We start from the raw sequence: 27937 nt of genomic DNA on the forward strand, positions 1-27937 counted from the left end.
GAGGAATTTGGTTGATCCCTTACAGGTTATAGGACATGCAATAAAATCGATTGTCCTATTGATTGATTAAATTTGAAGAATACCAAAATGGTAATCATCATACTCTTTTTTAAAAGTAAAGAAATAATTTTTGAAATCAATTTGGGTACCTCAATTTGTGATTGCAAATTTTTTTATTATTTCCTTAAAAGAAAATTTGTTTGTACTTGTGAAGTCAAACAAAGAAACAATAGTTGGTTTTGTTTAATTTTTTTGAAAAGGGTACATAAATGGATTAGATTGTTAGGAACAACACATACCTGACAGAAGAAATCAAATATCGTGAACCTTCCAAGCATTGCGTCTCTGAGGAACTTGTCTTTTTTTGCAGCATTAGCCATAGGGTTTTTCGCTATGTTGGCTTGTCTTCTTCTTGTGCGTGGTTTGGTCTAGTTCTGAGAATATTGAACGTTTGCTTACGTTGTTGTTCATGTGAGAAGTTTGGTGTCTTTCGAAATGTTTCCTTGTTTACAATTTATGTTTTGGGGCGAAACAAATCTGTTTTGATCAATTTTCTACATGCACCACCAAACGTTTTGATAGACCCACAGCTTATACGTATTGTAAATTTTTTTTGGCCCAATTTTGTTTAGTAATGGACTTTAGTAACAATTGTTTATGTTGGTTAAGAGATTTTTTGTTTTCATCGATTTTCTACTTGCACCACTAAACGATTTGATACACCTGAAGTTTATATGGATTGGAAATTTGTTTCAGGCCAAAACTTTATAATCATGGGCTTTGGTAATAATTATTTATGTTGGTTAAGAGATTTTTATTCCTGCACTGACCATATGATTTTATACACCTTGCAATGAGAGGTAAAAATAGGAAATACTGTTATGGGTTGTTTATAGAGATTGACAAATAGTTTTGGCTCAACATGGTGTAGTTATGGGCTTTGGTAAATATTTTGTTGCTGCACCCCCATATGATTTTGGAAAAACCAAAAATACCCTTATAGATTGCCTATATGGTTTTTCAATTCGTGTGAGGTATAGTTATTGGAAATATTGTTATATGATTTTTAGTTACATTTTTCTTCCTTTGTATTGTGTTACATAAGAAAGTATTGTTCTTTGGTTGCTTGAACATATTTGTTTATACTTGTCAGCATTTCTTTCCCTCTTTGTGCTTGAGCAACAAAATCTATATCGCTATTCTTTTTTGGCATTCATTTTTTTGTTGACACAAAAATGATAACATATCTCTTTATAATTGTTAGAATTTTTCATTATCTAAACGTAAAGAGAAGGAATAGGTAGGTTAATGGAATTTTGTTTTGTAGTTTGACTCACTGAATCAATGCATGTAGGGGAATATATTGTGGGCATTATTTTCAATAAAAATATGAACTGATGAAATGCAAAACAAAGGTTAACAAAAGAAATTTAGATGAAGAGAAATGAACACAGGTACGTGGAGAAGATAAGGTAGATGAAGGTAGAAAAAACAAAAATACTCTTGTAGATTGGCTATATGGTTTGTCAATTCATGTAAGGTATAGTTATTGGAAATATTGTTATATGATTTTTAGTTAAATTTTATATATTATGAAAAAAAGATTAGATGAAAATAATTTATCACCACTTACATGCGTATTAAATATCGTTATATCCTAATTTTTTTGGAAGTTTATATTGTTAATTATTTTGGGTAATTGGTAAATTTGTTTCTAGAAATGAAATTTTTCTGAAAATTTTGATCAATAAGATAAAAATTTTAAAAAATTTCATGATATAATTTAAATAACATAATTGAAATATTATACCATTAAAAATATTTATCTCTCAATCCTACACATGTGTATATGCAATCACATGGTGTGAGAAAGATGTCAGATCAAAAAACATTGTAAATGTACTTAAAGTCATACAATTATAATATATTATACCATTATAATAAGTGTGTGTTGTCATTGTTTTTGACAACCCAAAATATCCACTTCTAATCCTAGACATGTGTATATGCAAACACATGTTATCCGAAATATGTAGTTAAATAAATAACATTGTAAATGTACTTAAACTTTTGTTACATCAACATAATCTTCATTTTCTTCACTATTAAAGACAAATTTAACCTCATCTCCTTCCTTGAAGCTTGCATGCCTGCAAAACTATTTCCAACCTTTTCCTATTTTCACTATATTTGGCATTCGCTAATCAAATAGTAGCTTGCAGTTATGGACCATTCCACAACCATTTGTCAGGTGTAGTTCATTGATATTCTTCTAACAAATAAATGCAGTAAAATCTTTGTGGAGGTTTGCAAAATTTGAAAATAGACAAAACAAAAACAAATCTAGATGGTTGTTGTGAAAGTAAGTACAATATATACAATTGCATGATTTGTAACATCAAAATGACAGAATAAATAACATTATTAAAGTTAAGGATGTGGTTACAATTTTGCTACCGGTAGTTGTATCCTTAGTTAGTTTTTTTGAACTCTATCATCTAAGAAACAACATATTTTATGAATTAAGCTAATGATAGATTTTACTAAACCACTTCATTACAATGAGTAATTTATACTTATAGAATGGCTTGTGGATGCTCTAGGCTGCAAGCGGTTTGCAGTTGGTTTTTTAGCTGGAACAAACAAAGCAGGAGTTTTTCCCTTACAGTGATGTCTACTTTTGGGAACATTAGTCCTATTTTGCAAGTTATCATTCTTTTTGTTTGAATGATACTTTGTTCATAGCATTTTATTCATATATTTTTGAAGAAGCTTATATGAAAAAAATGATTCACCTAGATATCTAAAATATATAAATTTTAATGTCGATTTGAATGTTGCAACGCACGTAATACTTGAAATAAGTAGCAGTTATAATATTGAATGCATATATATTAAATAATAACATGAATATAATTAATTATGCTATTAAATATTTTTCAATAATTGTCCATTTTAAAAGGCATAATTAACACATAACGAACAATATCATCCATAGAACATCAATAGATTATGAGCATAAAGTTTTGCTAACATCATCTAGTATTCATGAAAATACAATTCTAAGATGTTTTAACTTGACCCAAAAAACAAAGGATGTTAAATCTATTAATTTAAAGTCTTGAATGTAAGCTTTCATTCAATTTTGATGTGCTTGGATATTTTTGTTGAAGAAAGTTATGGAAAAGCCAAATGTCAATTTGATGGTAACTGAGATGGTTGTCTTTTTGTTGGTGTAAGAGGAGTTCCCAACTCTGGATCATGGTCAGTAGTTCCATATAATGATTGTTGTACTTGGAAATTTTTTGTTATTATGAGTATGCTAACATGAAAAATCTCATTACAAATTAACATTCACATAACATAAGCATTTCTCATTGTGTAATGATCAATTAGATTCATAACAGACATAGAACCCTACGAACAAATACCTAATTATTTGTTTTTCTAAAATATTATACATGTTAGTTCTCAAAAATCAATATACATGATATAATGTATGAAATGACGTGTTTAAATATAAAATTGTTGACTACCTCGGTTTGTGATTCAATGTATGCATTGCCTTATCATACTCAGTTGTAGCATGTACATCAAGACATATAATGAGTAAAAACATATGTTCAACTCGGAAAAATAAATACATTATAAGTTTGATGAATTCCTTATCATTATAAGTTTGAAGACCTCCTCATGAGGTCCAACTCGTTCCACTATAAGTTTGATCAATTCTTGATCATTAGACATTTTCATGACACCACAATTATTAAACTTTGGTTTAACTCTAAGTCTGAACACATTTGATCCAACGGTTATGGAATCTCTTTCGGGTTATCTTCTCCAAGCTCCTTCAAAAATGACATAAGAGTTAACATATAATTTGTAAGTGTTGGAATTAAAGCCAACCATCATACACATTAAAAAACAATGACAAAGAAGCAAACATGTACCTTAATCATAGGAGCCTAAGATCACCCGTCGTCATTCCAATTAATTTTTCACACTCTCAATCCTAGAAGACAAATTTTGAATCAAACATGTTGTGATAAACTTGAACCTCAACTTTATACTTATGAATGATAAAAAAAATAGAGAGAAAGTGGCAAGAATGCAGTATTTTTTAAAAATGGGAAAGTAATTTGAATGTCATTTATAAAAACGATTACAATAAGAGTCTACCTTGTCGCAGGTTTCTCAATTTATCTACCACAAATACATGTATAAGGGATCTTCTTTGGGTCCGCACTCTAATAACAATCGGTACATCCTTCGTAGTACCTTCCATTTGGCCCAACAAAGATTTTACCAATTGTAGCAATAGTGAGACATTGGATTTCCTAATAGCATAATTTCAAAAGACTATATCAACATCATAATATTGCAAATTAATAATTGAGAAAAAATATATTAACTAAATCAAATAATGGTGTAAAATTATTCAATGATACAAAAAAAACCTATCTAGTCTCATTATTCTAACCAAGAGTTTTCACAGTTGTTTTGTACATAAATTTTTCTTGCTCTGAATATTGAAGGCTGGCAAAAAGCTGTGAGAAGCTAAGCTACTAACATCAAAGCTAAAAAAAATAATATAATAATAACATTATTCAGACTTATAATCTTATTATTAAGATTACGTATATATAAAAAATATTCAGTTGAAACCTGTTGCTAAATTTTTTATTTTCTTCAATATCGGCATTGATAAATAGTTTGGAGCAGTGATACGAGTTTGTGATTCCGAGTGGAAACCCACCTATACCAACGAATTCGGGTCAGTTAGCATTAATACCATGCTAAGAACCACACAAAATATTTTATTGCTAGTTATTATATTCACCATTTGCTTCTTTTATCTTGGCATGTGTCAACACAATAAAAATTAAATCCTCGACAATGTTTCATGTGAATATTCAATCAATTTTAGAGCATAATCTTCCCACAATTTACAATTAAGTATATTCCCACTACAGTAAATAAACATTTACATATGTCAATAAATATAGAACATAGTCAAGAGTAATGAAAAGTACAATTTATTAAAGGCAAAATTACAATTTTGGTCCCCCACTTTTGCCCCAGTTTCGAATTTGGTTCCCCTATAATTTAATTCACAAATTTAGTCCCCCATTTTTGTAAATCCATGCAATGTTGGTCCGGAATCTCCCAATTGAACATTGACCGTTAGCCTCTGTTAGCCCGAGACGTTGACTGCCACGTGTCAATGTCTGATTGGTTCGATGTAAAGGCTTGGTTTTTTTATCTTGCTGTGATGTGGTAAAAATTTGTTTACGCTGAGGATTTAACCTATTCCTTAATGAAAACCCTAAAAATCGTGTTATATGCAATCCCTAACCCTAAATAGGATTTATGCTTCATCGTGTTCGTATGCGTTGTGGTTCAATGTTGTTGTTGGTGTGGAGGTTCATCTTCTTCTTCGTGGGTGCGTCGTCGGCGTGGTTGGGTCATCGGCATGGGTAGGTCATCGGCGTCGCTGCGTAGTGGTTAACATTCAAGGTTTTGTTGCCCTCCATAAACGGCACCATGGAGAGGAGTTCGTCATCCTACACCTCCGAGACCCGAAGTCGCATGTTGTGCCTCTATAACGTAGAGGCTCCACTGGTGACATCGTGGACCGAGGATAATCCAGGGAGGCGCTTCTATGGATGTGGTCTATACAAGGTAAGGAAAAATAATTTCATAGGGGTTTTGTGATAGGTTATTTGTTGATTCTTTTTGAATATTTTCAGCATGTAGGTTACAGGTAGGAAAGGGTGTAATTATTTTGAGTGGCACGATCCAGTTGCCAACATTCGCCAGAAGAAAATCATGGTGACATTGATGAAGAAAGTTGATGAATTGGAGTCGAGGGAGAAGGATTTGCAAAGCAGAATCAGGGACACGAAGAGGAAGGAAATTTTTTTAGGGATTCTTTTGGTTGTGTGTTGGGTCTGTCTTTGCTTGTTAGTGTGTGTATTATGTACCCGAGGTCTGTAAGGTCTATAATTTGGTGTTGTAATTTGGTGTTGGTGGTTTGCAAGTCAAGATGTTGTCATTTTGTAATCAGTTAGGAAGAAAGTGATGTTGCTGAATTGGTATGTAATGAAAGAATATTTATAAAATAATATATTCCTGAATGTACAATTGTGGAATATGCTTAAGTTTGTTGAATTGGTATGTTAGTAATTTGGCTCTGTGTTTTAAGAATTTAAGCTTGTGAATGTAATCAAATAAAGTATTGTGACTTGAGTTTGAGTTATTCTGTTAAATAGGTAGTGTTCAGGTTGTATATTCCTGAATGTACAATTGTGGAATATGCCTAAGTTTGTTGAATTGGTATGTTAGTAATTTGGCTACTACCTCAATTGCAATTTACATGCAATCACACACATATATATTCTCATTAACCCCTATTAAGAATAAAGGAAATATGTCTATTGAAGCTATGGCAATGGCAGGCATGGATTACAACTGTGAACTTGCTTTGTAAACTTGCTTTGTGCCAAAATTCTAACAACACAAACTACCTAAATTCAAAACCATTTTATTTTTAAAAACAGCAAGCAATGTAGGTGATCAAAATTCTAACAATTGTGAACTTGCTTTTTAGACTTCCTCTGTGCCAAAATTCTAACAACACAAACTACCTAAATTGAAAACCATTTTATTTTTAAAAACAGCAAGCAATGTAGGTGATCAAAATTCTAACAACTGTGAAGTTGCTTTGTAAACTTGCTCTGTGCCAAAATTCTAACAACTTTGAAATTGCTTTGTAAACTTGCTTTCTGCCAAAATTCTAACAACAAAAACTACCTAAATTCAACAAGGCATCGATAAAGTCACCATATTTGCATAAAACAAGGCAGATTTAACACTGCAATAAAACATTGTTTCATATTGTGGTTGCTTAGTTACAGCAACTGGTAACAAGTTAAAAAGTGCATTACAAAGCCTTTGAATTAAACATTCAGACAGAATTAGGTTCCTAAATTAATTACACCCAAAAAACAAGGCAGGTAAAACATTGTTGTGCTGAATCTATCCTTGGCTGGTCCCTTAGCTAATTTGTGATTGTTGTGTTTCACTGGTGTTGTCACCTCGTTGATGTCCTGTAGATGGGGTTTGACTTGAGCTTGGACCAGTGTTTTGTTTCTTTGTTGCAACATGGGTGGGACATGGTGATTGTCTCTTCAAGTTCTGTCAAAATGTATAACCAAAATCATAAGAATGGTGAATGTAATTAGAATCTGTGGTAAATGATATTTACAACACTTATGCAACTGAAAAGTACCTTACTTCCCCCTTTTGGAATGGTCCTATCTGCAGTTGTCTTTCCTTTACATGTCCTTCTGTTGTGTCCAACTGCCGTACAATTTTTACACACTACTGATCTTGACTGTCTTGGCAGGTAGGCTTTTTGGTAGACTCGTCATTTTTCTTGTTCCTTGCTTTCTTGGGTCTTCCAGGAGCTCTCCTCATGACAGGTGGAAGCATCGCTGGTGTCTATAGAGGAGGCCATAAGTTGGGTCCATTGCATGGGTACACAATAAATGAATATGTGGTCAGCACAGTAGACTTCCTGCCAAATGCAACAAGTTCACATATTCAAATTAAAAAACCATGGTAAAAAATTAATAACATGACTACAAGAGATTACATAAAACAACACCTGTAATAAGAGTTGACACTGAGTTCTGGTTCAACACCATTGGTCCACATGCATGCTATGGAATGAGTGCATGGAATTCCAGTTAACTCCCATTTTCTACAAGAACATGTCTCTTGTTTAAGATTGACAACATATTTTTCCATGCCCTTTGACACCTCAAACAAAGACAGATCAACATCACCACACCAATGTGCCCGCCATGGTTCATATGCTTTTTTATTCTTTTCCATGATTTGCTGAATTTTAGGACAGATTGACCCCTCATGCCTCATCAGGGCAGCCCTCAACTTCACAATTCGAGAACTTATGTAAAATCGAATGCCCTCCAATAGTGTAATAATTGGCTTATGTCTGTAGTCCATTATTACATTATTGAATGCCTCACACATGTTATTTACTTGCAAATCACACTTTGTGTTTACCTTAAAAGCAGACCTTGTCCAACAAGCAGGTTTTAACTTTTGCAGATCATTCCAAGCTTCTTCATCATAATTTTTAATCTGCAACATGGCTTTTTGCCAGTCAGGGGTAGTTGTTGCTCGAGCTGCCATCCACATCAACTCTTTCATGTGTGCTCCCGGGTACTTCTTCTTCCAATTGCCATACAAATGTTTGACACACAGCTGATGTTCTACGTTTTCACCATGCTCTTTGATTACCTCAACCAAACCCTGCAAAAAATAGTGGACCAATTGAATGAAAGCCATAGTTCATGTTAGTTCCAATAAGTATTTACCTTCTGCTGGTTAGAAATGAAAGCCTAAGATCCCTCCTGAATACCATCTAGGTCAGCTATCAATAGATCAATAAACCACTTCCAAGATGAATAATTTTCAGATTCCACTATACCATAGGCAATAGGAAACATTTGATTGTTTCCATCTTTACCTACAGCAGTCAACAATTGCCCACCAAATTCTCCTTTTAGAAAGCAGCCACCCAATCCTATCAATGGCCTGCAAGTTGTAACAAATGCACTCTTACAAGCTTCTAGGCATACATACATACGTTCAAAAACTGGACCATGCGGACTTAAATCACACTTGATCTTCACAGTGCTGTTTTTGTTTTTATCTAGTAGCTCTACAGCATAACTTCTTAAATGTTTATACTGATCTCTAGTTGCACCTTCAATTTTTTCCATTGCTTTAACCTTTGCTCTGTATGCTTGATCCATACTCAATCTGAATCCCCACTTTTCTAAAGCAAAAGCAACTAATGCTTTTAGCCTCATGTCGGGACTATGCATTAATAATGACATCAACCTTTTTGAAACCCACTCAGGTGTAGCCTGACTGTTTCTGATAGTTCTAAAGCAACAATGCTCATTTTTGAATGAGACTGTCTGCCAATAACTGGCTTGCATAGACTTTCTCACCTGTAAGTAGAATGGACAATCCTTTTGTTTATAGATTAAAGTCACTCTCCTTTTGTCATTTTTTTTAATCTTTAAATTCTTCTTAGAAATAATAACAAAGGTCTTCACAGCCTCTAGAATTTGTTTCTTACCACTAAATTGCAGCCCAACTTCAAACTTCACATCTTCATCATTTTCAGTCACCTTAAAATGAGGATATCTAACTTTCGAGGGACCTTCATCTTCACTTCCAACTAGAGTATCCAACTCATTAGAATTTTCAGTTTCATAAGCCAAATCAGAATTTATTGGGTCCAGTTTATTAGGATCAAAATCGGCCTCAGTACTTTGAGTAAATGTTTTAGACTCCAACCATGTTGTCCATTCAGAGTTTTCTTCAAAATCACTAACTGAATCTTCACTACAGTCGCTGGAATCATCATCATCTTCCTCATCCCCAACATAATCCTCATCACTTTCGCCAGACCCCACATCATCATCAACTGTGTCAACCCCAACATGAATATCATCCAAACAGTCAACAACAACCTCCATGTCACCCACACCACCAGCCTCCTTTTCAACCTGCACCTCAACCTTATCAAACCTTCATCATCAACCTGAACCTGACCCTCCACATCAACCTGACCCTCCACTTCAACCTCAGCCTCCACTTCAATCTCACCTTCCACTTGAACCTCAGCCTCCACTAGAACCTCACCCTCCACTTGAACCTCAGCCTCCACAATTGGTTCAGCCTCCACTCCATCAATTACAACAACTTCATCTCCCTCAACATCATCCAACTTTTTATCACATCTGTCAATCACCCCATCTTCCACATACACTTCCACCACATCAAACCCAGCAACATCTTCAGCCAATTGTAAAATATCAGAGTCACCATTCAGTGGCTTCAACCCTTTCCAAAGTGCCTTTTTGGGGTGCTTGTACCATAAGCACTTGAATGCTTTGTAGCCAATAGACTTAATCACCTTCGTCAAGTCAAAGTATGACATAGTATTGACATCCCAACCCCATTCCTCTTCAACAATTTCTCCATTGACATACGCAGTCAATGGATTATAAATAAACATTCCTCCATGGTGAATCTTTAACCTCACTGTTTGTTCTTCAGTTGGCCTGCAAAAACGCGAACGACAACAAAGCCCAAAAAATTAATAAAAACAACATCACCAACAAAGCTTTTCAAAAAATAACAAAAATAAAACCCAAAATGGGGACCACAACGACAACAACAAAACAAGCATTCATGTTTGCGGTTAAACAACAACAAGGGTCCACCACAAAAAAAAAAAAAAAATTGGTCGGGACCACACCTCCAACAGAACACAACATCAAAATAAAACAAATAAACCTTCGTCGACCCCGACACCTCAGCACAAATAAACAAAACTTTACTCACAATTTAACCACCAACAAACCCCACACAAACAAACAAACACACAACCACCACACAAATAAACCAAAACCACTTCCTTGACGGGCATGCACAAACACAAAACAAAACCCCAAACTATGTGGACCACTTCCACAAACAAACCCACAAATAAAATAACTTACTTGAAAACATAAGCCACGTCCATCTTCCTAGGATCAACAACGACTCTTAAACCACCTTCATCCAACTTCAAGCACCAAAACCCACGACGGCTGCTTCACGATAACGTTCGAGGTCTGCGGTTTCCGGGACTGCGCTTCCAACGATTTTAGGGTTAGGGTTAATTAAACAAAAGTTTTTTGAATTGGTCCCTCAACGTAAACAAATTTTTACCACATCACAGTAGGGTAAAAAAACGAAGTCTTTCCATCGAACCAATCAGACGTTGACATGTGGCAGTCAACATCTGGGGCTAACTGAGGCTAACGATCAACGTTCAATTGGGAGGCTCCGGACCAACATTGCATGTATTTACAAAAATGGGGGACTAAGTTTGTGAATTAAATTATAGGAGAACCAAATCCAAAACTGGGGCAAAAGTGGGGGACCAAAACTGCAATTTTGCCTTTATTAAATTATGCATTAAAAAACACCTAAGATCTTTCAGATTTAACACTATCTTTCTCTTCCCATTTGTAATTCCTTGAAAAGTGATTTTTTCAACGACACCAATAATATCTTAACAAAAAGGCATAATTAATAGTTCCAATTTCTTAAGAAGATAAATTAATTAGAAAACAACACTATAATCAACTAAAAGCATGTTAAAAAAATGTTCAACATTGTAGGCAATTAACATGCTTCCTTGATTTTACCAATTAACACATTGTTAGCAATATTAGGAAGGTCATGTGATGCAACCCTATCCCCTCTTCCCCCCCCCCCCAAAGGGCATTGGATAGAAGACTCCAAGAAGATTGAGTCAGAGATGCAGCAGAAGGCCCAAGGGTTCTCTTCAGCTTTAGGGTGGATTTTGGGCCAATGGACTAAGTATGAATCCACTTATCTTTGTACATATTAGATTTGGATTTCATTATTTTTGGGTCTTGTATTTAGGGCTCCATAGTGTGGGGACGATACCTTAGTAATGTAGGATTTTTCAGCCCTTGTATTTTAGGACACCTAGACTAGTTTTTGTATTATTGGTAGTTTTGTAATTTTACATGCATTAAGTGCATTATTTGATGTGTGTTGGGAGAAAAATTTAATTGAATTGGGAGAAGTCCAATCCAATTAAATTTTGGACCAACCTAAGGGGGAGGTGAGCATTTGCTTGCTACACCTTATTGCCACATCATATAGTCACACTTTATGCATGTCTTTCATGATTTACACGTCTCATGACACCTAAGCACACTTAGTTGATAATCTTAGATTAGTGGGTTGAACCATAGCTGAAATTTACTGATCATAATTAGTGAAATTTTGGCTCCAAATTTGGCTCCACAAATTCAAATTCAAATTCAAGTAAAATTTGAATAGAAATTCAAATTTCCCTCCAATTCTGTGACATTTAGGCTATAAATAAAGGTCTTGTGTGTGTATTTTGGAACTTTGATGATTTGAGAAATTAGACTTCAAATTTCAGACCTCATTCTGCCTCTTCTTTCTCTCTCCTTCTCCCTTCACTCATCTTCTCCTACCTTCAAGCTCTTACCCATGACTTCTTATGGTGGTGAGCTTGTTCTTGACTCATCTTCTCCTTGAAGTGGCATCTCCAATCACCTTTCCTCCTTCTCCATTACGCTACCTTTGATCTTCAAGAAACAAAAGACTTTATTGATGAAAAAGATCCAAGACCTAGAAGCTTTACAATAGAGCCACATCATCCTGAGCCTTGAGCGTTGTTCCACTAGTAAATAACTGCTTCAATGCATGATTACATATCATATATTGTCCATCATTGGGTAAAGTTCTAAAGTTATTCATGATATATGTATTACCTTCTCTCAGCATTGCAGACCATGTATCAAACTGGTCTTTCGTACCTACACATAGAATCTTATCTCCCTAACAACAATAAAATAATCAAGTGTTTAATAAATGGACAATTTTCTATTTGACCTAAATAAATTCATTATAGCATATAAATCATGTTCTTACATTAGAGTCCATGATCACCATTTCTAAATGGTCAGAGTTATCACAAGTAAGGACAACCCATAGATCAATTATGCGAACAACAAGACACAATGTTTCCTGTGTTCCATCAATATCTTTAATGGAATCAAACTTCCTTGTCATTATTGCAACCACAACTTAAAAATAAAACTATATGCATAGTTTGCATAACATTGGAACAAATTATGCCAAAACAAAAAAATAAAAGATGCTATAATGAACATTGATATCCGAAACACTTACAATCAGCTTCTAATGACTTCATCTGCACAACAAAATAAAGTGCAAAGTCTACAAAACATTCAAAAAAACCTCAAAATTTTGTCCAAAACACATTAAACTTAAATAGAAAACCAACAATTGAATTAAAACCTTAAATGTTAACACAACGAACAACTAACCCCAAAACCCTAAAGCCAGAACTAAATGAACACCTACATTCAATTTCTAACGACTTCATCTGCACAACAAAATGTAGTGCAAAGTCTACAAAACATATGAAAAAACCCTCAACATTTTTCCCACCTCACATTAAACTTAAACAAAAAAAACCAACAGCTAAATCTAAACCTCAAATGTTAACACAACGAACAACTAACCCCAAAACAAAAAGTGTAATACGCAAAAAACTGATATCCCATAAAATAAAATAAAAATTAACACAAAATCAATTTTACAAAGAAAAAGCTCACTTACCAAATGAACCTTCGATCAAGCTTACACCAACCCCAACGATGATTGAAATATAGTAGTATAGAGGAGATGAAGAGATAAGAAGAATGTTGGAAATGTGGATGTTGTGTGGAAAAGAGAAATGAGAGATATGAGTGTAAGCGTGAGTGTGATGAACCATTTCTCCTTTACAAGAGAGAAAAATTAGAAGAGAGACAAATGAGTGACAATAGTTGCTTACTGTCTTGTCAATAAGCAAAGAAGTGTTTAGAAGTTCTTTAAAAAATTGAACCCATCGCTTTCTCATTTTTTTCTCCCCATTTTGCTAACTAAGGGAAGACAAGTATCGAAACATGAAATAAATAGCATCAATTTCCCCCACGAATGTCTCTCTTGTGCTTGCTTCAAACCTCAAACTCCTCTGCGGTTTCGCTTGTTGTTCTTCTTCATAGGTAACTCAAATAAAAAAATAATAACTGATAAACATATTTACACCATAAAATTAAACTTTGATGTTTGAAAAAGGAAAAAACCAAATAAAACTGAATACACCTTTATTTCCACTTTCATCGCCTAACTATCAAGAAGATGAGTCTATGATATTAACCCTTACCTTTTCCCTTAACCTTTGTGTGTTATATATTACTCTATAATTATGTTCAAAAATAAATTTTAAAGAAAGTCATTGTTACTTTAATAATCACAATATTTTATTATGTTTGACAAATTTACACATAACATACATAGTTGAATTCCAAAATATTTGTCTCTGAATTAAATGAAAAAAAGTACTTTTTTTTTTATTCAATGTGTTATGTAGTATTTAATAAATTCAAATAGTAAAACAATAAACTCAATGTGCAGACAGAAACACAAATTTTAGTTACACAATATTAATTATTATAAGTAAATATATGTAAGACATGCCATATTAATGATAGATATATAAGAAAATAAATGAGGAAGAACAAATAAGTAAGTAATTAATGTTGAAGAAATAAGTATGAATTAAAATTAAGTTGTACACACATCTTACTAAGAATAGATAAAAAAAACAATTTGTAAATGCATCTAAATAGAGTAATGTTTAAAACATAACAAATTAAATTATTGGATTGTCATATAACAAAAACAAATTTCAGTTAGACATACACTATTGGTTTTGTGTTAATAATAATTCAAGAATGGGAATATTTTCATCACCTTTTTTTTTGGGCAAAGGCATGTAAGAAGGTCAAACACAAATAAACTGTCAAAAATAAATTTTAGAGGGCAAGCTTATTTCCATTTCAAAGACAAAATACATTCAATTAAAATTGAAAAGGTTTTATGTACCCATGTCTTATTGAAGGCCATTAATCTGAATTAGGGTTGAAAAACATCATTGTTGTATTATGAACGTTTCAACCACAACATCACCTACAAATTTTAGAGGGAAATTGCTTAAAAATAAAGAATCCAAACATGAATAAATGTTAACTTTTTAGAGGAGCAAAAAAGAAAAAAAAAACAGCAATAATTATAATAATAATACTTTATGTATAAAGCGTTAAACATATTTGTTTTCTAAGCATATAATATTGGGGAAGACTCGCTTATTTTTGCAAATTGGATTGCAATTGTTGTTACTGAAGTTGTGTTTTGAATAAGCCAATTTAAACCTTCTTCAGCATAGTTATCATGCAACACATATTCCACCTTTCCCCCATGCATTTAAACAAAAACAAATTTATATAAAAAAAATTGTAGATTTGAAATAAGTAAACATACATATGATCTAAAATTTCAAAGATAAATTTTGAGATCCTGTTGTTGTTACGTAAATCTTGTTTTGGTCTAGACCTTGTTGTGACAACATCAACTATATCTATGTAAAAAAACATTGTGTTAGTAATATCATATATTTTCATAGAAATAAAGATATAAAATGAATAATATGTGTTATTAGCCATCAAAAACTCTGAATATTACTTTAGATTGGAAATTTCATTGATGTGGACAGGTATTAGCCCAAAGTTAGTATAGATATCAAATTCAACCTCTCTAATGTCAGTTTTTTTGTTAATTGTAGGATATTATCATGTTTGTTGGCCAGCATTATTCAATAACTTAACATTGTCAAAGGTGAAATTTTTTTCAGGATTTATCTTATCCTTTAAAACCATATCATAAATTTTCTCTTTCATTAGAGCTTCAATTCTACAACCCTGTACATCGAAATAGAAATACATATAAATGTCATGTACATTGAAATAGAAATATGCATAAATAATTGTAATCAACTTCTTTCTATTTGCAATTCACATTACTTCAAATCTCAAAAATAAAAATAGTAAATAGAAGAAAAAGTATGATCCATATTAAGAACATACCTCTGAATCTATCAAAATGAACTTAATATAAGATTCATGTTTCCCGTTGATAAGTTGGCAGAATGGCAAATATCTAATAATCTAACATTTTACAAACCATTTCACTTGAGTTGGGTTGATCTCTTTAATTTTGATTTCTCTTAAAGTATTTGAAGACATAACTGAATAGCAGTGAGAAAAGACAAAATAAACATTAAATCTATAAAATAAGATATGCTTGTAGGCATAAGCAGCAAAATATGAACGAGCAAAAACTTTAAACCGAACTTGCAAACACAAGTAGCAAAATATGAAAGAGGCTATAGAGAAACACTCAAAAACCACTCTCCAATAATTGAACTGGTAAAACAACAAACTCAAGCTCTATCCAGAAGGAATAAAATATGAAAGTGTTCACATAGAAACACTTCAAATAGAATAACCACCAAACATCAATTATTAGCATTAATAAAAAAGAAAATAATCAACTCAACCTCAACGAAACCAAGTCAACACTGGACACAACAAACCACAGTAAACCACAGTAATTATAGTCACTCAATAGCCAAAACATCTCTTCATAAAGTAAATTTGAAATCCAAACCCTCAAACCCAATCAAACAACTTCAAACTTCAAACCTCAAACAAACTCCTAACACAAAATAAGGAATGAAAACAACGCACAGAGTATTTACCTAGATTGAATCAAACATTCATACATTGCTAATAAAAAAGAATCCACAAAAAGAATTAACACGAAATCAATTGTTTTTAAAAAAACCCACAAAAAAATTAATATAAATTCAATTTTAAAAAACACACCTCACTTACTAAATGATTCTTTGGGGCCAAATTGACGATAGCCCCAACATTAAACTCCAAAATTTGATTAGAAAAACCCTCACTTACCAAATGAATCTTCGGCCAAGCCTACCACAGCCCCAACGATATTTGAACTGTAGTAGATTCAAATGAAGAGGTAAAGAGAAGAGATGAAGAGAGAAGAAAAATGTTCGGAACAGTCAAGGGTGTGCATATGATGAAAAGCTCGTGTTGATGAAGCTTGGGTCGATGAAGAGGGAGTGAGGCTCGAGTCTAATGAAGAAGCTCGGGTCCACGAAGAGGGAGTGTTCTTCTTTTTTTCTTTGAATGAGTAAGTATTTTTTTCAAAGTTCCCATTTTACCAACATATAGAGGATAGGTGTGACGCAAGAAATGAGGGTAAAATGGTCATTTCTAGGGCCTAAGAATTCTTTAAGTTATATTAGATAGATTAATCAAGTCCCAGCAAACATGCTTTGTACTTGTGCATCAGAAGTAGTATTTATTATCTGATTATGCATTATTATTGTATTCTTCTTGTGGGGTTAAAAATCCTCGTTGAATAAAGTGTCGCTAGGCTGAAATCCGAGCTTTATTCCAAACTCTTGTGACAAAAAAAAAAAACAAAGTTCAAAACAGATTTAATTACTACACCCACTTTTTATTACGCCTAACTTGCATAATTTTAACCCAAACATTGCATTATTTTTTTTTCCAACAATGGCAACAACAAAATTTGAATCTAAGACCCTGTGTAAGCACCCAGTGTCTCTAGAATTAGATCAACCCTAGTTAGTGCAGTTATAATCACAATATTAATTATTTATTTTTAAAATTAACATTAAGTATGTGCTTAAAAAAATGAAGTTGTTACATGTATAACCTACATTCCTTTTGAAATTAATGTTCAATATTCAACAGCAGTGCACAAGAAGTTTTCAAGCATTTCTTTTCTCAACACAATATTCTAAACTAAATTACTACACGTCCAACGACTTAACTGTTTGAAGTTTGAAACAGAGTTTTGTCAACATTAAAAAGTAGTATCAAGGTAATCCGACATGTCACACAAGTCACAAGTCATTGATTACTTGAAAAGCGTGTTGTATTGAAAAAACGAGTGAACAATACCACTAATTCTGTACGGTGCAAATGTATGTAAATTACATAGTACAAATAAAAAAATACACATGTTTCCATATATCATATGATCATACATGATACATCAAGAAAAAAAGAAGAAAGCTAATAAAAAAATAAAGAAATTCTTATTTCTTCAATTAATGGTGGGCTATGAAATAGCAATTGTTACAATCCCAAAGTATGACAACGCTACAGTTGACACTTGACTTTTGATGTAATAAAGAACCAAAATAAAAAAATCACCAGTCCTCCTCCTATGAATATGAATGAAAGACTTCATAAAATGAAAACAAATTGTAAATTGACAACATTACTTGTTTTTTCCCTATCCCCTTACACGGTTTGGAAGAAAATATGCCTATGATTTCAAGCTTGTGGGGATGTTGAGATCTATGTACAATGCTAACAAAACTTAATAATTAAATTGAGTGCTAAATAAGAATTAATGGAGGCCAACAAGTCAAGCTAACATGTGACCAGCGTCCTTGTTGTTGAAGTAAAAGTAAGATTTTTTGCGAGAGGAAGTGCTAGACAGTACGGTAGAAAAGCCATTGTATTTGCCATCAAATTTTGATAACCCTATTTTGGTAAGAAAGTCAAATAGCTCATTTTCTCGGACAAAAGGCTGGGCCATGTAGTCCTCAATTGCCATCCACTGAAAAAACAAAGAAAAATCACATAACCATGATTGGCATAATTCATAACTATTAATAATTGAAATTATCTCATTTAATATACACATTTCGTTAGATTATATCCTTAAATCACTTTTTAAATTTCAAAATTTTCTTCTAACTTAGATTAACTTCTCACTTTTTTTTATATTATTAGTTTTTTTATTTTATCATTTTTATTAACTGTATTTAAATTTTATTTTTTTATTATTTAAAAAATTTAGAGGAACACCCTTTTTGTAGGATTCAAAGCTAAATTTGTAGATAGCCTAGGATTTGTTTAATTTTTAAACAAGTTTTTTATTTATGTTTTCTTAAATAATTATAAAAGCATCATCTTATTTATATTTTATTTTTTCGTATTAAAAGATTTACAAAAAAATTGTGAAAAAATAAAATTGTTTTTATAATTTTAAAAAAAAATGTTGTAATTATTTGTAAAAATTTTAAAAAGTCCTTAATCTTATTCTAGATAAATTGGATGCTAAGTGTTCTTTGAATATGCATTCATACCTGAGCTGCCTCAATTTCTGAAACTTGTCTCTGAATTTTAAAGGAATGAGGTTGCAACATGCAAACAAAGAACAACTCTGATTTCCGGAAGAAAGATTTATGCCTTTCCCTGATACCAGAAAATACAGATCATTAAGGGCATACATAATTAAATTTGAAGAGAAAATGATTGCTAAATAATGTTTGTAGCAACCGATGATTATTAATGCTAATGCTAATTATTTTCATGAAACACCAAACACAGAGTATGTTTGTAGCAATCCATAATAGTATTTGATAACTTACTTAAATGCTATGACCTCCACAAACTGTGTATCTATCTGAAACAAGAACAAGAGCAGTGCCCTTAGACTTGGAAAGGGTTTAATTATTAAATGGTTAAAGTATTACGCTATTTGATTATGTTTTTGCTTACCCCAGTCTCTTCTTTGACTTCTCTAACTGCAGCAGTACAAATATCTTCACCCTGCAAATGAAATTCATATTAATCAGAAAAGTATTTTTAATGTTTAATAATCAACAATAATTTTTTAAACATACTTCATCAACGCCTCCAGTAGGCAACTTCCAGATTCCTTGGCCACTAAACCTGCCATTGCTTTCCTGAACCACAAGCACCTGTCAAACAATTTTATAAATTTAATTAGATTCGAATACACATGTTGTGTACATTATCCTCATCTAATCATGTGATTTAATTAAAAATTATTAACTTTTATAATAATTATTTTGAGTGTGGTATCTAAAGTAATTTTTAAAACATCAGTGCGTCAAAGTTGTACACCAATTTCATTAGTTTTAATATATTTAGGAAAACGAGTGGCCACTGACTAACTATAAGAAATACGAGTCTTCATCACAAAAGTAGGTAGGATAATCACACCACAAAATCAAGGCAGAGATGGACTCCAGGTTCATGTATTTCCCAGGAAGCAGGGTTGAAAAACTTGAGCAATGAAAATAGAAAAAAAGAGAGGGTAAAAAAAAAGATTAAATGACCTAATTGTTGATTTATCTTATTTTTTTATCTTTTAAAAATTTTAATTTGATTATTCATTTTTTTTTCAGTTTAATTTTTTATCTTAATTTTTTTATTCATTTTGATCATTTATTCTATTTAAAATTAAGGTCGTTAATTATTTAAAAATGATTTTTTTTTCAGTTTCTTTTCTTTCCTTCTATTTCATTTTTAAGTAAAAAAATTTATTCTTAAATAATCAATAACATCAATCTCAAATGAACTGGATGATAAAACTGAATAAAAAGAATAAGATAAAAGTTGAAAATAATTTTTTTAAAAGATAAAAGATTAAATTAAACTAAAAAAAAATGATGAAATCAAACTTTTTTTAAAAGATAAAAAATCAACCATAATAAAAAAAAGAAGATAAAAGACTAATTTAAGTCATTTAGCCAAAAGAAAAAAATCTTGAGCACTTGAACCACATAACAATGGGAAACAAACAAAGGGTTGATTACCTCCCTGTTGGCATTCATGACAAAAGCACCAACAGCAACGCGGTGTGAAGCATTTGCAGGAAGGGTATCAGGAGTATTGGGAATCCAATTCACAAGCATCAAGTAATCTGGTTCAGCATGGTGGAATCTGAATCCAGCCTGCAAAAAGAGAAGCACAACATCACAAAATGGCTTCTAATCTAGCAATTCTTTATTCTTTACGGTCATATCATAGGTGTTAACTTGTACTAGTGGTAATCCTATATTTGAATCAAATGAGACAATTATGAACCACAAAGTTCTCTTTTTGGCTGTTGCATGCATATTCAGACTTGAATTCGAGATTACTTGTTAAGGTGAAACAATTAATCATGTGCCGGTTGATCCGTGTGTTCGGTGACTTCTAACAAGTGTTTACCTTAACTGCAGAATCCACAAGATTTGAATGTTCTCTGGACAGCTTGATCCACACTCCCTTCTTTCCCTTTAGAAACCACATTTTGAACAATTGGAGGGATGAGTCCAAAGTTATCAGAAACTACTGAGCATTAGAGTTATTAATATTATTATTTTGAAATTTGTACCTTTTCCCTCCATTGTAATATTGAATCTTCTAGCAAAGAAGCAAAAACTGAGGAATCCATAGGCTCCTCAATGTTCACAATTACACCCCCATGTTGGTCTTCAACTGCTCTGAGTGTATCAATGGCTTTACTTGGCACTTCCTCTTCCTTGGCCAGAGAAGCTAAGGTAGCTGACATGTATGATCTAGGGAAACCAGAACTGTTCTTCGGGCCTAAAAGGGTGTTTAATAATCATTAATGCTTAAAACATGAGTAAAAATGAATCTAGTTCTTGAAATTATTATTATTATTATTCATTTGGTCAATAACACCAGGATAAATAGTTTACCAGGATGGTTATTATTAGTTAATTTAGTATCTCACGTTAATGCACTCATTAATGCACTTAAGTTAATTTATTCTCTAACCTCAATACTAAATGATTGATTTAATAATACTAAAGAATAAATTGATCACTTGTGTCAATTGGAGAGACTAAATTAATTGATAAATGTCAAAGTGAGGATTAGATTTTTTTTATAATGTCAAATATTAAATTAATAGATAATTTGTTTTGATAAATTTATTCATATATATTTATAGGAGAAGAAAATAAGATGATAAAATGATTTGAGTTTCTTTTATAATTTAAAATCAACTTATGGATTTAATTTTATAAGAGTTTTCTAATCTAACTTCTGCTGAAGGAAGGAACTGGGGTGTATTAGTTGTCTTAAAAGAAGTTCAATTCATTTTTTTTTTAATGAATGCTTATTAAAAATTTATTTAGATTAGACCAACATTAAAAAAAAGCTTCTTAATAAGTTAAATATTAAATTTTAGATAAGCTAATGTAAATAAAATTCCTATAAATCAGTATATGTATTGGATTAATTTTAGCTTATAAAAAAATTATTTTATTTATTTTTCTTATTTTTTTCTTAAAAGTATTTATAAAAAAAATTATCCCAACATACTCTCAAGCATCAATCATTATTACCTTGAATTTTAGGGACCATAGAGCCAACAAGAGCACTAATTTGAAGTGGAGGGGCACGAGAGGAAGATTTAAGTAACAATTTTGAAGCTGCCAAAAGAGAGGAAGAAAAAGGCTTACAAGCTCTAGAACTCATCATCACGAAATCAAATGCAATGATCAACGCAAGAGAGAATAACAAGACTAAGTAATTATTAGGTTTTCTTTGAAACTCGAGTTGTGGGAAAGAATCAAGGCTTGAGAATTATATAGCGAATAGGGTCATCATATGGTGCCAAAGGGACAATTTCCGTGGAATCTGTGGCTGGGACTTTGAATTAGTCATTGCATATGTTTAAATTACTTCAGAAACAAACTCTTAGAATTTGAAACGAGAAATCAACAAGAAGAAGCTAAATGACAAAAAATTGAAGCAATGCGACAGATCAACACCACAAGTTAGCTTTTCATATTCAAACTAAACGTAGGAATTTTGTCTCACTTTTTCTTTGAAGTTACATATGAAACGCGCTGCAGAATTCATCAACCAAGGTCCATGGACCCGTGCAGCCATTTTCAATAACAAAAGTTATTTCTTTTTGCATTAAATAGTACTTAACCTTAATTATGTAGTAATCATTTTAAATGTCTCTTTAACTACTTTTCAATATTTTAAAAGTGCCTCAGTTTTGTACTCCTCGCTTCCTAGGTGGCTGTTGAACTTGTCAACAACAACAGATACTAACAAACATGTTCTCGATCATGAAAGAAAAAAATATCAAAAGTTTTAGGGACTGTTTGATTTATTTTATAAAATAGCTTTTGGAATTTTTTTAAGATATCAAAGTGATATGGTGATTTTTTAAATCAGTTTTAAAAAGATAGGAAAGAAGAATTACGATAGTTTATGCACACATTTATTGTCATGAAAACAAAAATATTATATAGCTTAAAAAAACATGTTAAATTATTTTGATTTTCTTGATTTTAAAAACTACTTTTGAAACTAAAAACAAAAATTAACTTTATTAAACGTTTAGTGCCACATTTTTTTAATTTAGAAATTTTAGTCCAATATTAATCGATCATTAATTTTTAAGGTAATTATTGATGTGATATATAAGCGATGATGTAATATTAATATGATGACATGATAGATAATGTGATAGTTTAACATATATATTAACATGACCATGAGAGTGTATTTATGTGACGCTAAAAGTGCATTGATGTAATATTAGAGACTAAAATTAACATGTCATATCTTTTGTTAAGTCAATATGTCAATGTTACTTAATCATCAACATGTAACATTAATAATTTTTGTTGAAAAGTTGACAACAGATTAACAATAAATCAAAATTGTTTAATTTTGAAAATATAGAGGAATTCAATTGTGCAATTAAAATTTTTCAAGAACCAAAATTACATAATTGTAAAATTATAGGAACCAAAAGTAGATTTAAACCTATCAAATAAATTTTCTTATTTTTCAATTCTCAAACGAAAAAATAATTTAAAAAATATTAAACAAACAAATCCAATTTCTCTTTTTTTATTTAATCTTCTTGCATATTTTGTGTAGTTGTATTTACATAATTTAAATTGTAAACAAATTTACATAATTTTTGTTGTCGAAGTTTAACTTCATTATATGTTCATAACATGTAATCACTTGTTATTCCTATTCAATTAAGATTCAATTATTATCGATCTACAAATTTATTCAAGCCTTAATTCCTTAAATGAAAGAATCTAAGTCCCTTGATTCCACTATCAATCTCTTGAATTAGTGTAACCAAGTGACTTGTATTAAGAAAAAAGGGTTTTAGTGATGACCAATCCTCTTTACCTTATTCCTAGACATAAAGATTATTGCTTGTCTTTTCAGTTTTCAATTCAAAAAAATCTTCCAATTACAAGTGAAATTAATAATAAGATTGTGCAATTAGTTTGTCAAACTAAAAACAAACATCAGGCATAGAAGAAGAATAATAACAACCTTTAATGATAAGAGAAAAACATAATTACATGAAAGTAATAGTCTAATTACATTAAACCCCCAATGAGGATGAAATTAGCTACTCGTAACCATGAAAGATGAAGTATCTAACGAAGGATGATCCAAGGAGAAGCCTTGAGCATGGAAACAATCACACAACACTCTCTGCCCTTTGTGCCTCAAAAATCGCAATTTCAGAACCCATTATGTGTCAGAGGTTCCTTTTTATAGTAATTGAAATTTTCACACGTAAGTCCCTTTGTTAATGTTTGCTTAAGTGGTTCCCAAATAGGACTCGCTAAAGCGAGTAGCTCCTGACCTTTCTCCCGAGACTCGATTAAGTAGCCACCAAATGTGGTTCGCTTAAGTGAGGTTAGAGGCCTCAAAATTCTTCTCCCAAGGGTTTCCTTAAGTCATCCCCAAATGGAGTTAATTAGCTTATGTCAAGTCACTAAATCCAAATATCTTTTTTTTTCTTCTGTATTGGGTGACATTGCTCTTGACTCTTCTCCAAATGGGTCCTTCAACAAATTTTCTACAAAATAACAACAACCAACCAAAGATCAAGTGTAAAAGTAATAAATAAAATAATCATTTATTCAAAGCTTAATTGTTTTGAGCATAAGTATAACCTTAAAGCATAAGAGATGTCACATAATTGCATTGAAAAATACTATAAAATGCAAGTACATGGGCCAATTATCATGTATCATATTGGAGCCAATTTCTTATATGCTATCATATTGGAGCTAGATCCACACTTCTGTTCATATGGGATCCACTTGTCCAGTAGATAATATCACTTTCCCAAAGTAACTTCAAATGACACGAAGCATTCATGTAAAGAGTATAGTAACTGGACTTTCTTGCAATTGCAACTTGAAGCATTTCATTAACAAATAAACTTTGTATTTGGAGAAGCATTAAAAAACATCATTACAAATTATCAAAACCACAAGAAATTCTATCTTTTTTGTTAAGATCGTGTCTTTAATTTCTTAAACTTTGCAAGAAGGAAGCTTCCAAATTTCGATTGTTAAATTCATAGTCACTTGTTGATCTATGGACTCATTGCAAAATCACTACATCATCAACCATGAATGTCTATAATTAGAAGAGCTAACATTGAATATCCCACCATATCTATCATAAATATCCAGGTCATAAATAACTCTAGGAACTACCGTTAACAAATAACTGTGCAGATTTATCTATTGTTATTCTCACTTGTGGTTTTTTCAAGGCACATTTGGTAGCTTCGTCCTTAGAGTTTATAAAGGCACTTGCACAAATTACTTGTAGCTTCATCCTTTTTCCTCCTACTCTTCTCTATCCTAGTTGCTTTTTGTTGGAGTACAAGTGTGAAGGTGAAGTCCCACATTGGATAGGAATGGAAAAGTGGAGCAACATAAGTAAAGAAGACCCACAAATCCAATGCCTTAAGGTTTTGGATTAAAGTGTGGAGTCAAGTTCACTTGTGTGATTTTCTCGTGGATCATTAGAGAAGATCTCTCTAGTGTTTTATCCCTTACGATTTCCCAACATTTGGATTGAAAAAAAGCTTTGGCTCAAGGGGAGCTACCATGTCCAATATTTGGTAGGAATGAGAAAGTTGAGCAGCATATAAGTGAGGAAGGCCCATAAACCTAATGCCTTAAGATTTAGGGTCAAAGCGTGGTGTCCAGTTTGCTTGTGTGGTGTGCTTGTGGCCCATTGGTGAAGATCTCCCTAGTATTTTCTCCCCCTTGGTTTCACAACACTTTTGCTCCCAACTTCGAGTGTCTTCCTTCATTAGAATCAAGTTTCATCTTCTCCAACTTCTTTGAGGCTTCAATTACGAAAATAGGGTTGAGGATCAATGTTTTCTCCTTGATCCTCTTTCCTTTCTTCTTTTCTTCAAAATAGTAGTTCTCGGGTCGTCATTGTTAAGGATGAGTGTGGTTGGTTTTGTCAAAAAAGGACTGAGTTTTCTCCAAAAGGGGTTGTCACTAGAAAATAAAGGCATCAACAATTGCAATCCTTTGTTTTCGTGCACTGCAGAAGAGTTTGTTGAAAATGTTAGAAGGAGATGAAATAGAGTAGTATTAGGTTTTTTTTTGGAGGGGGGATATTGTGAGTCCTATGGGGGAAAAGAAAGGTTGAAAAATAATTTCTTTTTTAAAAAAGTTTTAATTATTTTTTATTGCATAAGCTCATATAAATGCCATTAGGATAGACATTTAGGACATCATGTGGCACTTAATATGTTACCTCATCCTTCGTCAACAACGCTATTAGCATGCATTTATTTTAGACTATTGTGATCAACAAAATGCAATTTTGAATATGTTTATGCCATTTTTCATATTTCAAAGATCGACTTGTCAATGTCTCACACTTTTAGGGACAAATTTAGTGGTTTACTTTATATAAAATATATGACATGATGGAAAGAAATACATGGAAAATAAGAGGTATGAATAAGGTGTTTTACAAAAGGGTAAAATATGTTTGGGGTCCCTGTAAAATTTGAAAAGTATTAATTTCGTCCTCAAAATTTTTCATATTAATTTAATCCCAATAAAAATAAAACATATTTTTATTGGTCCTCAATGATAACTCCGTTAGACGATAATTTAACGTGACTAAAGGACTTACACGTTGTACTTACCAAAATCTAGAGTGGCTAGCGTCAAAGGAGACATAGCCTGGATGGGCTCCCCAATTTCACACGTTAGACTATAGGTACCTTTTGGGTAATCAACACTCCCTCAAAAAAAATTATCCACACCCAAAAAGGATCGTGAGAACACAACAAAGATTACACCGTAGGAAAAATGATAATGAACACAATAATTTAGTGTGATTCGACACCTCTTGCCTATGTCCATGGAACTGTCTCAAAAATATTTCACTATCACGAATATGATTACAAGATTGTAACCCACCCTAAATTGTATATCACTCTACAAACTGGAGTATCCCACTCAACGGTTACAAGAAAATGATAACACTCTCATAAAAAGATACTTTTCTCTCAACAAAGTGACTTTGTTTCTCAATCTCTCTTCTCACACACTCTCTCCATGTATATCTTCTCCATTAATTCTCTTTTCTATTTATAATGAAGATTGCCACCAACTATAATAAATAAGTTCTCTTCAAAGTTGAAACAAAAACAACTTTCAATGCATCCATTCAAATAGGCTTCATCTAGTAAAATTTAATATTTCACTTTGCATTTAAACCACCCAAACCATAGTGGTAAAAATTCAATTCTCATTATGCATTAAATGCACCTTATCTTTTGGCTTAGAACTCTACAATTGTACCCTCTGTTAGAAGAACACGAGGGGGGACCTGCAAAATAAAGGATTTCGATGTTCAAGTAAGTATGTAAGTGAGTTGAGAATGAAATGAAAAGGATGAGATATATAGAACCTAGTATTTATAGTGTGGGATAGAAGCTTCGAGTTTTTAATGGTGTAACAACAGATAATTCTTAGCTTGTAGATAATAGCTAGTAGATAACTCATAGCTTGTAAATAATTCATCACTTATCGATAATCCAATGGATTATAGATAATCCATCACTTATAGATAATTTATTGCTACTTTGCTAGTAGATAAGTAGGTATCTGCAACTTAATAAAGAAATAATAACATTATCATTAAGATTCAAATATATAGATATTTTTTAACAACCTATCGGTCCAATAGCTCGGCTGCTGAGGGACCTGCATATGCATTCTGGTGTTAGGGTTGACTAGTAGGGCTAATGTGCACATTCTAGCGTCACACCAATTTTGTGGACTCCGGACAATACACAAGTATAATTTTATTACAAATAAATTAAACAATTTATGACGGTTAAAAATTTAAAAATGAATTAAAAAATTTCTGGCGACTAATCCCCCTCCCCCTCCAAAAAATTACAATTTTTGATCACTTAGACAAATTTCTTACACTTTTTGATGAGATTGGGAGAAAGATAAAACAACATTGGATTTTGGTGTCTTCTAAGAGTACTTGGAAAGGTAGAGAAAGAAAATAATTAAGTTTGTTAGCTATATCAAGAAATCGTCTAACAAAGTTACAACTCGGAATAAAAAAATATATTTTATTTTATCGAGACCAAATTAATACAAAATATTTATAAGAACGAAATTAATATT

General features: G+C 32.1%; 2 protein-coding genes and 1 long non-coding RNA gene across 6 annotated transcripts; all 3 read right to left on the reverse strand.

The window, feature by feature from the left end:
- Positions 1 to 3633: 3633 nt before the first annotated feature.
- Positions 3634 to 4767, reverse strand: LOC106795701 (uncharacterized). Its single transcript, XR_001384388.3, has 4 exons — positions 4666 to 4767; positions 4180 to 4337; positions 3951 to 4012; positions 3634 to 3848 (listed from the first exon to the last, which is right to left on the reverse strand). It is a non-coding gene; the product is annotated as an uncharacterized lncRNA (long non-coding RNA).
- A 2063-nt stretch (positions 4768 to 6830) lies between these two features.
- LOC102663084 (uncharacterized) lies at positions 6831 to 16908 on the reverse strand. Of its 4 annotated transcripts, XM_041007848.1 has the most exons (5): positions 10611 to 11352; positions 8092 to 10169; positions 7670 to 8020; positions 7292 to 7579; positions 6831 to 7197 (listed from the first exon to the last, which is right to left on the reverse strand). In XM_041007848.1, the coding sequence occupies exons 1-2, from the start codon at positions 10631 to 10633 to the stop codon at positions 9332 to 9334; spliced, it is 861 nt and encodes a 286-aa protein (XP_040863782.1). In that variant the 5' UTR covers positions 10634 to 11352; the 3' UTR covers positions 6831 to 7197; positions 7292 to 7579; positions 7670 to 8020; positions 8092 to 9331. The 4 variants fall into 4 exon arrangements, 3 of the variants coding, with proteins under 3 accessions (XP_040863782.1, XP_040863783.1, XP_040863781.1); XM_041007849.1 differs by lacking the exon at positions 10611 to 11352 and adding an exon at positions 16542 to 16908 and having other exon boundaries at positions 7670 to 10169; XM_041007847.1 differs by having other exon boundaries at positions 7670 to 10169.
- A 792-nt stretch (positions 16909 to 17700) lies between these two features.
- LOC106795478 (nudix hydrolase 2) lies at positions 17701 to 22032 on the reverse strand. The gene is made up of 9 exons (XM_014765506.3): positions 21806 to 22032; positions 20827 to 21038; positions 20661 to 20726; positions 20264 to 20401; positions 19325 to 19402; positions 19200 to 19250; positions 19070 to 19104; positions 18785 to 18893; positions 17701 to 18252 (listed from the first exon to the last, which is right to left on the reverse strand). The coding sequence occupies exons 1-9, from the start codon at positions 21939 to 21941 to the stop codon at positions 18058 to 18060; spliced, it is 1020 nt and encodes a 339-aa protein (XP_014620992.1). The 5' UTR covers positions 21942 to 22032; the 3' UTR covers positions 17701 to 18057.
- Between the last annotated feature and the right edge of the window lie 5905 nt (positions 22033 to 27937).

The sequence above is a fragment of the Glycine max genome, chromosome 13 (assembly GCF_000004515.6).
Source record: "Glycine max cultivar Williams 82 chromosome 13, Glycine_max_v4.0, whole genome shotgun sequence".
Taxonomy (NCBI): Eukaryota; Viridiplantae; Streptophyta; class Magnoliopsida; order Fabales; family Fabaceae; genus Glycine; species Glycine max.

Bases quoted from the DNA above. Each gene is read 5' to 3' on its own strand.
- LOC102663084 (XM_041007848.1), bottom strand. From the start codon at position 10,633: ATGGACGTGGCTTATGTTTTCAA. The intron at 10,170-10,610 runs GTAAGTTATTTT...GCGTTTTTGCAG, and splicing joins GACGTGGCTTATGTTTTCAA to GCCAACTGAAGAACAAACAG.
- LOC106795478 (XM_014765506.3), bottom strand. From the start codon at position 21,941: ATGATGAGTTCTAGAGCTTGTAAGCCTTTTTCTTCCTCTCTTTTGGCA. The intron at 19,403-20,263 runs GTAATCAACCCT...ATTGTTTGACAG, and splicing joins TCATGAATGCCAACAGGGAG to GTGCTTGTGGTTCAGGAAAG. The intron at 19,105-19,199 runs GTAAGCAAAAAC...TTCTTGTTTCAG, and splicing joins AAGTCAAAGAAGAGACTGGG to ATAGATACACAGTTTGTGGA.